This window comes from Taurulus bubalis (genome assembly GCF_910589615.1).
Source record: "Taurulus bubalis genome assembly, chromosome: 5".
Taxonomy (NCBI): Eukaryota; Metazoa; Chordata; class Actinopteri; order Perciformes; family Cottidae; genus Taurulus; species Taurulus bubalis.
The window spans coordinates 25082168-25100804 of NC_136593.1; the positions used below are offsets into that span (position 1 = coordinate 25082168).

Below are 18637 nucleotides of genomic sequence, written 5' to 3' on the forward strand. Positions count from 1 at the left end.
TTCATTTAGTAAATGATGGTCCATTTAGAGTCAAATAGACCATAAAGCAGAGTATGCTTTAGGGCGGGGCTATAAGGTGATTGACAGGTCTCTACCATGGCGTCTGGGTGTTGTCCATGTTTTTGTCTTAGAACTTTAACCCTTTCACAATGTATCTTCAGTTCATATAAGTTCATTCTAAAATTTTGGTCTCTATTATTCCTATAGCGATCACACCAAAAGAGCAAGACATAACTTGCAATAGTTAAACCAATGTGCTTATTATTTACACATAACACTGCCACATATAATCCTTCTGGAAATGTTTTCACTGTAAACTCATTATGTAAATCAAGAGCAGATTCAACTTTTAGCTAAGATTCTTTTTCTCATATACTGTTCCCGAAGGTCAAGAAGGATTGTCTCTCTGCATGCTCATCATCGTATTAACACCAGACTTCACCCATTACAGTAACTGCACTATCAAACAGGATCCTGTCTGGACGACTATCACAGCCTGTCTTCCTCCAGCCTATCAGCTCACCTGCTGTCAAGCTTTCCAAACCAGTTAATAGAAATAATGTCCAGCACAATGATGAAGTTATCATGCACGTTGCAGTCTATCATCTCTATCACATAAAGCGGTGAACATATAAGACTTAACCACGAAGAGATGAATTCCAATAGAGCCTTGTTCTAATATATATTAGACCGTCACACCTTTTTCTGCTTCATTTTCATTTGCCTATTTCATTATATTAGTAAAGGGTCATTTTTTAATCAAATCTAACAAATCCTTCAGCCAGACATTTCGCAAGCTGTTTCATCACTGCCGATAACCACTCAAAAGTGAAAAGAAACAGCACGCCACTAGAAACTATCATTCTCGTTTCTGTTTTATGGTTTCAAAAATCAGTTCTGCCGGTCTGGGGGAGGCACGGCATCATTACGATACACAGTATCCACCATCACATTATATCGCCATCTAAAATTGTAACTTCTCAAAGGGATAATAAATAGCAAGTTTAAATATTGGCAAATCTTCGAATAATAATGTGGTAATTTTGTTTTAACATTTTCAACAAATTAATTAAGGAAACATTTTTCATAATGTTCTACATTCCTTTCTGTTACCTTCCCCTCAGCAGGCAGCTGTTTTTAACAAAGAAACACTGATAAACCCACTGTACCAGGGTGTTACAGCACACAGGCACAGTTAGAGACTCGCTCGTGATCAAAGTGTAGACTTTAGCAGAGACAGATTCTTGTCATCTGATTAAGGCCAGGACGCATTAACTGTCCAGTCTGTACGCTCCCATCTAATCCCCCAAAAAGTCTAAAGGAGGTTGACATAGCATGGTACGTGTTACGGCTCTTGGCGTATTGAACGGAGCGGTCTCCTGTTCCGGTCAACCTGTTGTGATGTGCTTTTCTTAGAATGGAGGATATAGTTCATGTAAAACACAGTGACCAGGCAGCTTAAGACTGACAACATTCTCAGTGGCAGAGCCACTTGGTTACATTATTTACACTAACAAGGACACTGATGTGTTGATGATATACCAATGATTAAATGAAAATTCAATAAAAACCCAGCAGACGTTTTCATTTTGGGAGTGGAACTGTGTTAATTATAAGTTTTCACATTTTAGCTGTGGATCGCCACACGACTCCTTTAATCTCCATCCTGTATTCAGAGGGAACTAGATATCATCACCACAAATGCACCATGGGACTGTACAGAACTGATAGCTTTCCTGAGCAGGAAGAGCTCTGTCGGACCGTCGTGGGTGTTGCTGTTTACACTAACGCTTCCAGCTGACTCCTGCTCTCACACAGATGGGTGGCAAAGATTGAGTAAATCAGAGGATTTCATGTAAACATCTCAGGGCTTCGATGTACAGTGGCATCAACAGCAGCTGATAAACAGACAGAATGTCTGAAGATTCTGGAATCACATCACTCTCTCTGATAGGCACCATTACTCTATTTATACACTAATACAAGACCATGTTTTTGTATATAATAATAGACAGAATAATAGACACGCATTGCTACAACTACATTATTACTTCTGCAGTAAGACCAGAGCCAGTAGTAGCCTCCAGAAAGACAGAGTATGCCATACATTTAGAATTTTAAGGCTGGGTTGCCCCAACAAGGAATCACTTTTAAATCAGATTAAATCATGGTTTAACTTTAAAAAAGTCACTTTGATTTTTAATGACACTGCTGCTTAATTTCTTAATACCGGTTGAGCAAGACATCTGTTTTAGAGCTGAACAGGACAACTGGACCAACAGAAATTCTCTTTTCTCCTGACTATGAAAACAAAGGTTGTCCTAAATCCCTTTACACATCAGCACCATTATTTATTTAGTTCAAATGATTTGCACGTCTGTGGTAGACTTTTCTGAGCTTTCGAGCTATTAATGGTCTCAGATGATGAATTCTAATGGTGATCCCCTGACTTTTCATCTGATGCTATCCATAGACTGTATAAACAAAGTGGACATCACCTATTGGTTGGTGGACTGGCGTTTTGAAGCCTCGAGTTTGGCATTTCGGCTGCAGAGGAGTGACGTAGAGACGCGTAGTGATACTATCTATTTGTTCGATACTTTTGTTTATGGCTTAATACTTGTAAAACTGAGGACGTTCCCATTAGTGTCAGCTGTACTTTACTGTGCTGTTTAGACTCTGTACAGTTGCCAATTTATTAGGTACGCCGAACTAAAATGAAAGCAGTCTCATAAAACCGCCCTGCAATAAATGCTGCCTTTAGGTTATAGTGCGGTTTTGTTTGAGAGGTGTTGATTGCATTTCATGGCAATTTTAATGGCCGCAGTTTGTGATGTCGTTGAGTTTCATTGCATTTTGAGAAGGGTTGAAATATTTTGTCCACCATATTGCACACCCAATATTTTAAACAGCAATCATTATATCCCAATGCAATTCAGCAGCATCACAAATTATAATTTGTGAAGGAGGAATTATTGCAGGGCTGTTGGCTGAGATCCCTTGCCAGAAATGCATCAGCAGCAAAACTATCGTCTCCCTTTGGCCTGCCGAGTGCTCCTCTTTTGATCCTCCCTTTTTCTAGCAGTTTTAGACACATATGAAGGTAAAAATATTCCCAACTTTTCAGCACCAGGTGCCGAGTTGCACTGCTCTCCGCCAAAATCTTACTTGGCTCAGGCAGCCAATCAAATACTACTTAACCATTTCCTTCCTGTTTTAATGCCAGTAGACGTAGTAAGGCTAGCTAGCTAATTCGCTCTTGGTCTGTGAGAGAGCTACAGAGTAAGTGATAGGGAATGTTAATCACATTTGATCGGCCAGTTGCAGCTCCACCGCTCCACCAGTGCACGCTGTTTCGGCCAACACAACACTCTGCCAAGGCGCTTCCTTGTGATCCGTCCCTTAAACTGATTTTATCTTCTCTTTGTCTATTAGTGCTAAGCATTCAACTGAGTTCATACTGTATGTAAGACATTTAGATATGAACATTGTAACTCTTAAAGGAGATTTTGATTTTAAATCACAAACATTCGGTCTCGGGGTGTAAACACTATATGGCTAGCTTTAAAGCCATTAAAGCCTTTAAAGCCACATTCCAAAATATTGGTCAGGTTTTTTCTGTATTTTCCAGATAAACGATGCTAATATAAATTGCATGTGTTGGTGTCCATAATGATATAAGCCAGCAAGCGAGGAGTCTTTCTGAACTCAAATATCAGGGAGATATTTTGAGATGCTGCATACAGTCACTGCCCCCCATCCAATTCTACATCTGTTAACACACAAATTACACTCACTTGCCTTCTTCAGGTTATGTTAGAGAAAAGCCTCTTCCCTTTTCTACAGACCCGCTTGCTACCCTACAGCATAGAGCCAAGAGGTATGGGCTATAAAAAAAGTCCAGTACAGAGTGTTTCATTAAATGGGGATTCTCCATTGATTGTGAAATGGGGGATGTGTGGGGGATTTGAGGGTCCTAAAGCCATGTAAGTCTTTGTTGTGACCTAGATAGAGGCGTCAAGGGAGAATATAGGGAATAAGAGCAGAATCAAAGGGCTGACAGAAAGGGGGAAGACAAATAGTGTGTGGGAAAGAAGCGTTGGGGGGAGAAGGCAAGGGGAGGAAGAGCAGGAAGGGTGAGGGAGAGGGAAGTAGGTTTTAGAGGGATGGGTAGTCTCTGGAGTTAATGATGGGTGGATAAACTACTTTCCACTTCTTTCCATCTCTCTCCATCCATCTCTCATCATGGCAGAATCCCAGTTCTGGGAGCCGATGCTGCTTCCACAGCCAGGGGGCACTCTCAACCCTTTTTTTGCAGCTTTCCCTGTTTTCCTACAGAGCCGCTGGCCCAAGGTCATGCTTTTTGCGCAGGCTGGAAGCCCCGCATTCCCTCCAGCTTAGCATTAGTATTCTGCCAGCCGATCAGCAGACCACAATGTAAGGGAATGAAACCTCCTGTCTGCTCCACAGCCTCCTCTCATAGCTCATTTTTGGCTCCTGATGAGACCATTTGTAATGGAACTGATGGAGGATGTTGCTTGGTTTGTGAGTGTTTGTGTGTGTGTGTGTGTGTGTGTGTGTGTGTGTGTGTGTATGTATGTGTGTGTGTGTGTGTGTGTGTGTGTGTGTGTGTGTGTGAGTGATCATAGTTTTTGTCCCCAGAGACATTAATAATTATTGCATTAAAACCTCTGCAGACATATTTTCTCATAATAACTATTATTTTGCCAGAGCTGCGATTATGTGCTGTTGTTAAACAATACAATATATATTTTTAATGATGCAATCAGTGGTGATTTTGTACGTGTCTAAACAGTTTGGTTCCAAAGCAAGTTATTAGATTTTTCAAGGACCTCGCAGTCAAATTTTGATGATGTAAAATCCACTCTATTTCTGAAATAACACACACACACACACACACACACACACACACACACACACACACACACCTACACACACACACACACACACACACACACACACACACACACACACACACACACACACACACACACACACACACAAACTTCCTCCCAGTGCAACGGCATTTGAATTTCTGTTGGTCTGAAATCTTATTGTCATTATTTACAATAAATCAGACTGTGGCTCTGCTCAAAGTCTAATCAGAAATCAATCAGGACAGTGATGTTTGTACACATGGGAATGCACGAGATGATTACAATATGTTCAAATGTGTGGTGTATCACAGTGATGAGGGTAAATCATAGTCCATTAATCAAGTTGATCAAATAGCATATGGCTGAAGGCCGGGCGGTGCAGCTTGCAACGTATCAGCAGGAAGGGGATGACGGAGGAAGAAGGGAAAGTAGGGTAGAAGGAAGGAAAGGACAGATGAAAGGAAATCAAAATAAATAGATGACAAAGGTAAAAAAGGAAGTAATATATAGCAGCCACTTAGAAAGCCAATTGGAAATATGGAGCACTTTGTTATGCAAGTTGTTGCTCAAGACAATCACCTGATTACTGGCAGATGATCATCTAGAATCTGGACTATGATGTGACCTATTTGGGTTTTTCAAGACCTGTACTTTAGTCTCAAATCCCCCAGAGATAAGCACCATTAAGCAGTTTTGACTTGTAAGCCCAAAAACCCCTAAAGCCCCCCCAAATCATCATCATTAATACAAAATCATAAACAAGGGGCTGAACTAAAGGCAGATATGACCTTTCACTAAGGCAGACTATATTAGAGGCAGGTCTTTACTTCTAATCCCCCCTGTTTCGTAATCATATCTCTGCATTCTGCCCGTTTGATCTTTTCTGATCATATGTCTGATGCACAGATATTTATGCAACTTGGCCCTTCCTCTTCTCCTCAATGCAACACATCTACATACAGAGAAGGGTGAGTTTTAAAGGGTACGTAACTTAATACAACACCCACTGTAAGACATGAGGGTACAACAATATGTATTCCATATTCATTCCAAGATAAAAATCAAATTACAGCGTCAGCCAAACTGAGCAGGTATCTTTGTCTTGGCAGTCGGTGCAGGTTGATTTCCAGTGTTTTGTCCCAGCAACAAATCTATATGAAACTACAAGGGTGTGTCCCTCAGTGGCTCAGAAAGAAACAGGAAGATGGAATTTTGTATATAAAAAATTCAAACTCCTTAGACAGCTACCTCACCCATGACTGGATCCCTATATGGTCAATGGACTGCTGGTCCTTTAACAAACTAACTGTTAGCTAGCTACTGCTCGATTAAAAAAGGGAAACGTAAATATGAAAAATGGAGAATTGTACTTTGTTGTAAGGGCTTAAATTAAATAGATTTTTTTGTAGTTAACAATTTGTATGTTGTCTTTTCTAATATGCTTCTATGTGTTACTACAAGCTCGTCACATGCATACAGTGGTAGAGAATTGAAGATGACATGAGGAAATCATCATTGGACCAAAGTGATGTCAACATTGTGGTCTGGTTGTTGATCTGGTTGTTCGAGGACATCGTGTTTTGGCCAATCACAGATGGAGGCCCCGCCCTGAGGGAGGACAGAAGGAATCCCCCTCCAACACTTTCTTTCCTGCCCTGTACGTGTTACTGTTGAAGCATTTTAGTTAAAATGGAATATAGAGGGAACAAATGTATGAATAATACTGAGATTTAGTGATTATATATTTCAACCAATTGCTCTCTTTTATTTTCATTTTCATCTGTTCTTATGGGTCAGACTCCTTTAATGCTGACACATTTCATATCGTACAATCATCAGCTTGTGTTAAACACAGACCTTATTTAAGGCATCTAACCAAAAGCCCATTAAAAGAAATCCACTGACTTCAAGATGCGGACACAGGAAATGCCAAAACGCTAACTGGTTTCCTGGTTTTAGAACTCATTCCTAAAACCAGGAAAAGTTGAATTAATTCCTTCGGATTCATTATTCTGTCATAGCTGCTGCTTGATTTCAGTGATAGAGAGGCAGGGGATCAACATGCCTGGAAGTTGAAATAAACACCACTGAAACTAACTTCACATGGAATCTCTCACCAAACCTGAAACCCAGTGGTGTGATGAGGCACATGGGCTGTGGACATGAAATGTGAGCGGTGAGTGAGGAGGAACTGAAAGGATTCATTGTTTTGCTGTATCTCTGTGGAATATAGCGCTGTACAAACATGGCTATCGAATAGCTAAGAGTCAGAAAAGTCTGAACAGAGATTATTCTTTTTTATTTCTTCTCACACAAACTAGGCCAAGAAAGACATCAGACAAAGACTGCAAATGTGTGTGTGACTGCAAGACTGCAAATGTGTGTGTGTGCGTGTGTACGACGTAAAGCACTGAGCTCATTATATATGCACCATATTTGATATTATGGAAATATGCTCCGTGCTGGTGATTTCCTACATGTTATACAGTTACTATAAAACACTGTCTGAGTCTGCATGTGATTTTAAATGCAAAGTTGTTCGAGTATTCGAGCAGTTCCGCTAATGCATGTGCATGTTAATGTCTACTTACATTGATATATTTATATAAGCAGACACTTATTGGATTGAACTGTTTTATACCAAAGATAAAGTTTTATGAATCTGGGTTATTGGATTGTTTTTCAGATTCTTTGGTATGTGAAACTCCTCTTGTAATTGCAGCCCCATCTACTACATAATATGTGTTTATCCTACTAATTTGATTTGCTAAATATAATTTGGAGGGAATTTAACTGCTGCCTGGATTTTTATTACTGCCAATAACTTTCATAATTTAGGACGTGCGATGTTCTCGTACTGCAAAAGCCACAGGAAGGAGCTCATAAAGCTCAGCAGGGTTCACATCCTTTGACCCAGGTTTAGGCTGCTCATTGCAACTGGCCCACAACTCTACTCCAGAACAGCACGCTGTGCTCACCAAACATGTTCACCTTGCCGTCGTCCGTTCACTCCTCTCTTTCCAAAACAGTGGTAACATCGATTGCCCTTCTCATAGGCCACCCTCACCATAATAACACTACTTTAGCAGCAACAGAAGTCAGACCACGGCTGGTGGTGTCTCACAGGTTTGTTGGAGAACTAGGAGGGCCTTCAGGTAACATATCGATGGACGATGGCCATCGATATGCAAAACCTCCCGTCTGCAAAATGTATTATTTGGTATTTTTTTTTGTATTCTCAAAAAAGGAGGTTTTGCTCTTTGGCCATCAATATACACATTGTGGGCTCTCTCTCTCTCTCTCTCTCTCTCTCTCTCTCTCTCTCTCTTTTTCTCTCTCTCTCTCTCTCTCAAGAGTGCTTGGTTTGTCGCTTCTGGGATACTGTAGAAACATGGCTGACTCTGTGAAGAGGACCGCTCTCTGTCGATATGAAGGGCTCATTCTCAGCTAACAAAAACTCAACTATTCTTAGCTTATGTGATTATACACTATGCAAATGTAGTTATTAATAGTATGTTCTACTTCTGCCAGTAGATCCCCCTAAATCCTTCACCCTGACCCTAAACTAATGTTTACATGACTACATTCCTTTTGACAGCATCCAATGGTCTGGATTTGGTCACTAAAGCACTTGGTTAAGAAAAGAAGAGTATTGTGCTTTTGAATAATATTTATCAAATCAACACATGCAGTCTTCTACTTCAGGTCATCATTGTATATTTTATGTTTACAGTTAATAACACCATGTTCCCCTGACCTTTCTGAACCCCTGAAACATTAATCAGGCTTTAGTTGTCAGCACTGAATTGAAAATGACTCAAATGCGTTGCCAGTGAACACTTTGTAGGAAACCGGTTGAGCCACTGATTAACTATAATATTGTATCATAATGCAATATAATAACAGCATTATAATGTGTGACTCATTTTCACAGCGTTCATGTTTCCTAATTGTTTGGTTTTTCCACAGCTGTCTGCGTCAACACAATACCGTTCAGCAGCTAACTTTTCATATACATGTCACATTCCAGAGCCGCTCAGCACCTGAATGCAGCACGTGTCAGAGTTGGCCTTTTCAAACCAGTCTGTACTTTTCAGCTGCTTTGCCATGCTACAACAAGATACGTCACAAATACTAAACAAGACATATTCTCACACACACACACACACCAGTCTGGTCTCATCCAGCATCTGAACTATAACTATGAACAATAATGCACCGTTACACATATTTTAGTTGTTGTCAGTACAATCCAGCAATGTGAGCAGCAGTCTCTCCTCAGAGCCAGTTTCACTGCATGTTATATGTGATGTCATTGTTTCATTGATTCAGCACTTATTGGGGGATAACCCAATATTTAGCATCAGGATCCATTACATCAGGCTAACCCTCCCACTACAAGCTTCAGTCCCTCCCAGTCTCACCAGTTTGTGTTTGGCGTCGGTGAGGTGCGTCTCCTCGTAGCTGTCGTCGTGGGTCGTCCAGCTGTAGGACACCAGGAAATGGAGGATGGGCGGGTGGTAGATGATCGCCGGACGAGCCCAGCGCACCACCAGAGCACTGCTGTTCACATGCTGCACCTTCATGTTGATGGGAGCGCTGCTGCATACTGGGAGGAGGGCGGAGGAGGGGGTAATGTACAGACAAAGGGAAGAAAGAGAGAGGAAGGGAAGATGTTTGTGAAAAAGTGAGAAATATAGAAGAAGGTTAACATGTCAAATGTAAGGATGGAAGAGGACAATTAGTGTTAGATGAGTCCAGATGAAGCGATGAGGGAGGTAGAAGATTCAAAAAAGGGGATAATGGACATGAACGGAGTGGGTGGAGCCAGAAGAAGAAGATAATGAATGGTGAGAATAATTGGTGGGAGAGAAGAGGAAAGAAAGTAGCAAAGATTACATTTTAAGGAAAAGGATGGAGGAGAAAAATTATGGAAGGGGAAGATTTAAGGAAACCAACAAAGTGAGGAATGGTAAGGAAGAAGGGAAGTCAGATGAATAAAGTGTGTGTGTGTGTGTGTGTGGGGGGGGGGACGGAAAGAAGGATTGGTGTGAAGGGAGAGTGAAGGAGGCAACGAGAATAAAAGGGAAGATGAGAAAAAGAGAGATAATTTAATGACAGAATACATCAGCTCAGTTTATCTTACAAATACACTCAGGCAGAGAGAGAGAGAGAGAGAGAGAGAGAGGGAGAGATGAAGGTATAACGGGAGAGAGAGAGGGTAGAAAGGGAGAGAGAGAAAGAGTTAGAGAGAAAGAAGGAAAGAGTGAGAGAGAGGAAGCGAGACAGTAAGTGTTATGTGAGCGTGAGTTGTATTCATGATGTGTTATTAATATTGCTGTGAGACACTCTGAATCATCTCCAGATACACACACACACACACACACACACACACACACACACACACACACACACACATACACACATACATACATATATATATATATATATATATATATATATATATATATATATATACATATATATATATATATGTATATATATATATATATATATATATATATATATATATATATATATATATATATATATTTATAGTTGCCTTTAGGCAAAATGCAACCAAGCTACTCTGTCTTCAGATATCTGGCATTAGGAGACCTGAAGGCAAACACATAAACGTTGCATGTTTTATTGTGAATTTAACACTCCATTCATTGTGATGGGACCAGCCCTGCACTGGCTGCGACTGGCCAATAGATGTCTCTGTTTGACCAGTGAGATGTTCTACTTAGCTAAAACACACTGGAGTATTTCAGATAAATATTTCATAATTATTACTGTAAATTCTAATTATACTGAATTGATGCTTTGAATGAAACACACAGGTCTTTTTTCATTGCCCTTGTGTATGGTGCACATGTACCGCATGATTTCATAACTCATGAGTCTACCTACTGGAACATAAATACTGTTTTCATTGATAATTAATTCCAGTTTTACTTCCATTTTGCGACTCTGCAACTGTTGTTAAGCTACTGTGAGTTAAACTTGACACGTTCACATTAAACGCTGTCTATCAACTCAAAAGGTGCTATCCCGGTGGGCTTTTAAGGTGACACATTTTCAGAAGGTAATACGACTCAGTTCACTGAAGGTGACTTAATCACACAGGAAAGAAAAAGAAAAAAAGAAGCAGAGTAGGAGAGACTGGAATTTATTCGAGAATTGAAACAGTTTTGGAGTCCAGTGAAACGAAAGTAAGCGTGTTTTTATCTCCTGTACTGTTATGTATTCCCCTGTGAAACAGAATATTTGAGCGGTGTACTGTTATAAGTAATTTATGTCAAATCCTACATATTTGATTTGAACAAGAAAATGTGGGCAGGCTCAGAATGTAGTGCGATGTGGAGCTACGGAGGACACAACTCCCTGATCAAGAGATGTCATGATATTATTGGTTGAAATTATTTTGCTACTAGCTTACACATGTCTTCATTAACAAGAAGAAAAGATTATTGGTTTTGATATCAAGTTACAAAGAAATTTAGTTTTTTTGTATTGTTAATTTTGGCCACAATATGAATGGAAATGTGAAAAAAAAGGATTGAAAGGGCATTTTTCATTTAGTGGTGAGTATGTCACTTTGTTGAACTGATGGAATAAGTGCTGTAGAAATATATTCTATAATAGATACTGAATTATAAAACAGGTAATTACACTCCTCTCAATGTTTTTACTACCAACTTTATTTAATGCAAGCAAAACACTAACATTGTTTGAATATCAGCTTTTATATGAACATTAACAGGATCATTCTTGTTAAGTATTTCTAAAACACACCGCCTCCCATTGACATGCAAGCAGAAATTGAGAGAGATAAGATCAAACATCAAATGTAAGTGAAGGTCCCTTTTTGTGTACTTTTGGTCTGAGGCTCTGCTTTTTCATCGTTTGGACGAGACCCCTCAGTTCCACCAAAGGGAGCTCTTAATGCTACAGAACACGTTGATAGTTCACACAATATGTACGTTTGGGAACGCCCTTTACGTTTTAATGTGACATTGCCCCAGGCACAAAGTCAGGTCGGTCTACATCCAACACTTTTGGTGTGGCGACTGTGAGCCACACCTCATCACCCGTCATCAGTGTTAGACCAAGGAACGTTCTCGTGGCTGAACGGGAGCAATCTGGTGGAAAAGCTTTCAAACAGGAGTGGAGGTTGTACCAGCAGCAGATTAATGAGGACATGACACGTGAAACCCTCTCATATTGGTGGAATGTTTCAATGTCCACTTACTTTGGTCAGCGTGTCTGTAGCGTGAACCGCATGAAAAGCAGCATTTCATTACAGGACTCACTGTTGGAAAGGAGAGGGTAGCGTCTCCCCATCGAACAATGCACGTAATGATTATTCCAAACACTGTATCATATTATGCAAATGAAAGTAATTTGATGATGAACATGGGTTGATTGAGAATAGGGCTCACTTGCCTGGTGGAACCAAATTGATTAGCTTGCTCATAAAGAGCTGCAGTGGAGTTTTTCTATTCATAACCTGCAGTCGAGCCCCATGTGGCTCAGCATTACTAAAGCCATTAGTCACACAAACACACACACACACACACACACACACAAAAGCACACACGTTCACAAAATAGAACACACACATGCATACACACAGACATCATTTGGAAGTCAAGCAGAGAATGACCTCTATGCAGGGCAAACGTATTTAACAGATTATATCAACCTGGGCCCAGTCGGCCATTCTGTGTGTGTGTGTGTGTGTGTGTGTGTGCAAGTCAAAATATTAAAACCACTAACTGCAGTGCTAAAAGCATGTGCGTTCACAAATTGCAGTTAAATAAGGTAATAAGTTATAGAAGTAGCCTACACAGTAGTCAACAGGAAGCCCACAGGAAGTCAACAGAAAGTCCACAGGAAGTCAAGCGTATAGGCCAGCAGAAGTCTTAGACGCACATGCTCCTAAGTAGCTCGGCTAGAGAAGGGCTCTAGTTCACACGCTGGAGTTCAAAGAAGCTCACGGAGAAATTGTTTCAGCATTTGCGCTCAGTGAGCAACTTTCATAGGATTAAAGGGGCCGCCATCTTTCAATGCGGTATCCAGTTCTGACCACATTGATTTCCTCTGGCTGTTAGTATTTAAGTGGTCTTTTTGGCCTTCGCTTGTTCGACCATGTGTCACTGTTTTCTTTTCATTTTTTCAAGAAAAACTATGTACCATAAATCCTGTAAGTAAAAAGGAATTTACTGGAGACAATAGGCCCTTTTCACAATAAACAAGTTGATATTTCATATAATTTATTAGCAATTGTTACTGGGTAACAATTGAACGAAGGATAAAGAAATACCTATTATTTTTCATGATGTTGTCAGACACATGTAATAACAATCTGAGTCTGTCAGAGGTATAACAAAAACATGCACTTTTAGTGCATGTTTTTGACGGTGAGGAATTGCCACCATTGCAACCTATTTAGTGACTATTGCCTGCAGCATCATCGCTGAATACTGGACCAATTACAATTAATTATTGTTATTCTCATTAGTCATTTAGACACAAAAACATGAGAGAATAGGGGTTTGATAATACTGAAGTTTCCCTTCAACATTAATGATAATAGCTGCGTTCCATTTAGGAGTAGTGGGCTATGCCGTTGTGCATGTGTTCTCACTGGTAAGGGACTCTTAAACCGAACAGAGCCATCATTAATGTGTTTAGTTACGCGTAAGCTTTTGCTGAGATGGTCTATGTCTGTCATGAGGAAGGTGTATTGGACCAGACTAACTCAGAAATAAGGAAGGCAAACTCATTCATTTAGCAACATTAAGGCTACAAAGTGATTCATGGTTGCCGCACATGTGAGGGCTTCGAGTGTCTGCACGGCCAGTGACAACACACCATCAGACATGGTCTTTTGTTGGGGCTCCGTGCGTCAGGTTTTCAGCTGCCTGCACACCAAAGATTTTCTAACGATGCAGATGTGAATGGGCAGAGAAAATGAGAAGCTTTGAGAAGCTTTAAGAATGTCACTTTGCTGCGAGTAGAAACCTGCAGAGAGTACATAAAAAGGGCCTGTAGCCATAGCGCCTTTTTTTGGAGCGCCAGCTTTGTTCAATTGTTCCCAATGAGGAGAGAGCGTTTGCGGCCGCTCAGAGAAAAAGCAGCTGCACCCAGCGTCTTTTCTCCGAGCGCTCCGCCTTTTCTTCTGAGCGCTTAAAGTTGGAAATCTCTGAACATTTCAGAGAAGCGCTGGTGACGTCACTGTGGTAAGTGGAGGAGAAGCTTGTTCTGGCTGTCTGTCTATCCTTAGCTTTATATTTAGAATAAAACAACCATTTGTGTGAGCAGATCTGCCGAGTGGACACTGAGTGTTGCTGCTGAGTGATTTTACTAGCTTTACTCTGCTTTACTCTGCTTTCTCTAACGTTGTGTCGACAGATTGAGAGGTGACAAGCTCATCGATACAAGGTATGAAGTAGACCTCCTCCGTTTGGTGCTCATGGTGAAAAACCAATGTAAAACAAATGGATAGTAGCCCAAATAGATAATAGGAGTGACGCTGGTCGATCATACAAGACATCTGCAGAGTTGTTAGTTGCACTTTTCTCACTTTTGGGCTAGCTTTTTGTGCTAAGCTATAAAAACTACACTGGGCCTCTCTGATATTTTCCTTTATCTGAATAAATCATTGGATAAAGCTGGTGCTCACATGGTCCTTTCGCCTCCTTGACAGGGTGGACTGAAATTTCTAGATGTGTGTGTGTGTGTGTCTTTCTGCATGCACTGCTGTTTTGGTAACATCTCATATTCCCTTCATGTAAGATAACTGAAAGGGTTTTGTAGTCCTGTGTGTCTGGCAGGGTGAGGAAGAGACCCTCTCAAGGCTTACATCAAAGATAAGTGGGCCATCACACACACGGGGAGGTCTGGATGGCAGTGAGTGATGGAGACTATAGGGCCCAATCAGAATAGAACATGGGTAGAGGGGCTGTATGACACAGGTAGACCCACATAGGGGTCTCTCTCTCTCTCTCTCTCTCTCTCTCTCTCTCTCTCTCTCTCTCTCTCTCTCAGAGGCCATTTGGAGGAGGAAAGGACATCTTTGGCCCTGCAGCATGTTGACCACAGTTGATGGATGACCGGGTCTTGATTGTGGGTCGGTCTGCGGGGCTTTGCGGTTGGAGGGATTGGGTGGGAATCAGTCACAGTACTATACAGACCTGGCTGCAGTTACACATGCACCAACAGGATCCGTAGTAAAGGGACTGGTGCCAAATACTGCTTTACACTGTCATTAGACGTTACGTTTTCTTTTTCCATTCTTTAGTACCCACTGAGGTGCCCTTAAGAAGGACACAACAATGACAACTATAACTGCTACTGTGAGCACTGTGCAGGGCAGTCATCCAATGAATACATTAGGAAGGAAGTGAAGAGGGGAAGGAAGAGAGTTGCTTCAAACTGTGTACCAGTGCAGTGTTCCCAGGTATCAACACTTATGCTGCGTTCACACCAAACGCAAATTTGACGCGCGACCAGATTACATGCAAGGTTTTTCCGTCGGTGGCGCGAATGACGCGTTTGAGGCGGCGCGAATAGCGTGTTTGACGCGGGGGCGAACAGAGCGGTTGAATCGCGTTGAGAAGCTCCACCCGTCATCACCGCCGTCTTGCCGTTCCTGAATCAAACTGTAGCGCTGGTAGCGGCCGTCATTCAGACGCTGTTGTGGGACTACGGATAATATTATGAACCCAAACACGAGGGCGTTTGATGTTCCAACGTTTTTGGGACTTCCACAGGTATAATGCCTAAATAATGGTTATTTATTCCATGGTCGATAGCGGAAATGATAGCTCTTGTATGGATATAAGCAACGGAGATAAGCCACGCCCCCTTTGATGTGAACCTTGGATGCCTTTGGTGTGAACACACTTTTATTGTCGAGCGAGTAAACTGACGCGGAAACGCAGCGTGAAGTTTGATGTGAACGCAGAAAAAGTCTGAAAATAAGAGCCAGACTGTAGAAAACAAAAGTCTTCTGATGTGAATAATGTAAATGCTGCTCTTTGTTATCTATGACACTGTAATAGTTTTATAAAAGACAACCATTTGATGGAATGCAGAATTCTAAATGGAGTAGCACTCTGCCTGCCACTTGCATTGCTCACTTGCTACTTGATACAGTACTTGTATCTCTTTGTAAAACTGTTATTAGTGCACTTCTACATATTATGCAGGGACAGAATTCAGCTTTTGGATATCTTAACCTTGACCTAAAACAAAATAGATAAACAAGTGTGCAGAGAGAGGAAGTACATTCAGATTGCAAGGTTGTGTCACTTCTAGTAAAGGCAATTTAAATAGTTCACTCATTAATGACTGAAATGAATTAGAAAAGATGATATGTGACAATAATGTGCAGTGTAAAATTAATTGAATAAAAAATTAAATAGTCTTTTGGGGAGAGAGAGGGTCAGCACCACAAGTGTAAGAGTGTGTATGTGTGTATATGTGTTCATCATTGCCTCACATGGTGATAGTGCTACTCAATAGTGAGTATAGTATACACTAAAATAAAGTATGCTGCTTTCAAGGCATTAAGCGAACTCCAAGCATTTTGGAAATACAATGTGGTGGTACCAAAATGAAAGCTGAAAAAACTACGTGTTGTGGTTCGATGGGAGGTTGTGTCAGGTAATGTTTTGTAACCGAGGCTTTTGACCAGCGAATGTTAAGATGCATGTTTTGTCTGTCATTGATTTGCATCTCAGGGAAAACGTGCATTGCCTTACGTGCGCTAGCTTGGCTAGTCTGCTCAGCAAACACTTTATATCTATAATCACAATGTAAATGCTAAATTAACTTATATGTATTTATAGCCTCTTTCTGGTCTTCTGAACAATCACAGCTGTAACTACATTCCAGCATTCACCCATTCACACACATCCAAACACTGATTGCTACCCGTAAACCTCTAAACTAATTTACATCACGTACATAGCTGTGCTGTACCTGCTCCACCTCTGAGCCATAGCCACCCAGAGCTAAATCAAAGCTAAATAGTTTAGTTTTAACTGAGTTTGCAACTTAGAACTATTTGAAAACATTCTCATTGAACTATTCCCACAGAGAGATGTTCTAGGCGGGGGCCAGCGAGCGGCAGGAAGAGGTCCCACTATAGAGATCAGCCCCACACTGAGCAGCTGTACCCGAACCACCGCCATGAATCGGACTGCTGCTGAGCAGTCTGACATTATTTTCGGTTCATTATGAAGCTTGGGGAAAACGGCCTCAGACGAAGTCAGAAAGAATCGCCTCCTCACTGTTTACCGTCAGCTCTGCTGTGAGAGACACTTCATTCAAGAAGGAGGCGGGAGGAGATATGAGGCTCTGCAGAAAGGTTGATCCAATGGAGTTACAAGATTCTGCCACAAGCTCTTTTTGGTACTTTTCATTGATTCAATATTTGTGAAACCCACACAGGGTGTCCAATAGCATTGAAATCCCATTTAATAGAATATTTTAGAGAATTATCCATCCGTTTCTATAACCATATCCATGGTGCATTATTGTCTCGGGGCAGAGGCTTTGACCATGCTTGGAAGAACACGTAATGCTCATTTATGCTTTGTATCACAGAGCAAGGATACCGAGTAAAACTTTATTTATTATTAGGGCCCGAGCACTGACGTAGTCAGAGTCGAGGACCTATTGAAATGCTAAGTATTATTATTATTATTATTATTATTATTAGGGCCCGAGCACTGACGTAGTCAGAGTCGAGGACCTATTGAAATGCTAAGTATTATTATTATTATTATTATTATTATTAGGGCCCAAGCACTGACGTAGTCAGAGTCGAGGACCTATTGGAATGCTAAGTATTATTATTATTATTATTATTATTATTAGGGCCCAAGCACTGACGTAGTCAGAGTCGAGGACCTATTGAAATGCTAAGTATTATTATTATTATTATTATTATTATTAGGGCCCAAGCACTGACGTAGTCAGAGTCGAGGACCTATTGGAATGCTAAGTATTATTATTATTCTTATTAGCGACCAATGCGCAGGGAAAAGAGGTGCTTGGGATAAACCTACATTCTTCAAAATTTGCACACCCATCCGACTCGGCGAAAATTTTAATATAATTTGGGTGTCGACCAAAAGTCTGAGAAAATGTTTCTATAGCGCCCCCTTTAGGCTGAAAGGCCACGCCGATTGACTGTCCGGGTGGGACTGCTCTACAAAAAACTCATCTGTGAAATTAAAATGCGCCTAATTAGATTTTCCGCCATTTTGAATTTTGTAAAAAACACATTTTTGCCCATTCCTCCTAAACGCTGGGTCCAATTCTTACGAAAATTTCTGTTGATAATCATTGGCTCAATGTGATCAAAGGATATCTCCCACTTTGTTGATATCTCATTGCATTCAGAAGTTATTAACCAATTAACCTCTTAGGGGCGTGGCTCAATATGTCAAAACACATAACTTCTAAATTACTTGGCCTATCTTCACAAACTTTGTAGCATATGTCAACATCGTGTCCCTTAACGTACCCAAATTGTTTCATAATATTCAAACACTAGAGGGCGCTGCAGTGAACCGCTCAATTTTGGCATTTTCCTTGTTTTCAGGCGTTGTATTCTGACGAACTCCTCCTAGAGATTAGACACGACTGATTTCACATTCGGGCAATATGATGTTGAGTCATAGCGCCACCTAATGGCAACAGGAAGTAAATATTTC

General features: G+C 40.8%; 1 protein-coding gene across 1 annotated transcript in view; it reads right to left on the reverse strand.

Moving 5' to 3' along the window:
- Positions 1-18637, reverse strand: part of LOC306736344 (receptor-type tyrosine-protein phosphatase gamma-like) — a gene marked incomplete at both ends in the record, with an annotated part of 390476 nt that overhangs the window by 42738 nt on the left and 329101 nt on the right. Inside the window, one exon of the mRNA XM_079217969.1 lies at positions 9323-9507. Coding sequence (XP_079074095.1) covers positions 9323-9507 — 185 coding nt within the window. The remainder of the gene's footprint in view (positions 1-9322; positions 9508-18637) is intronic.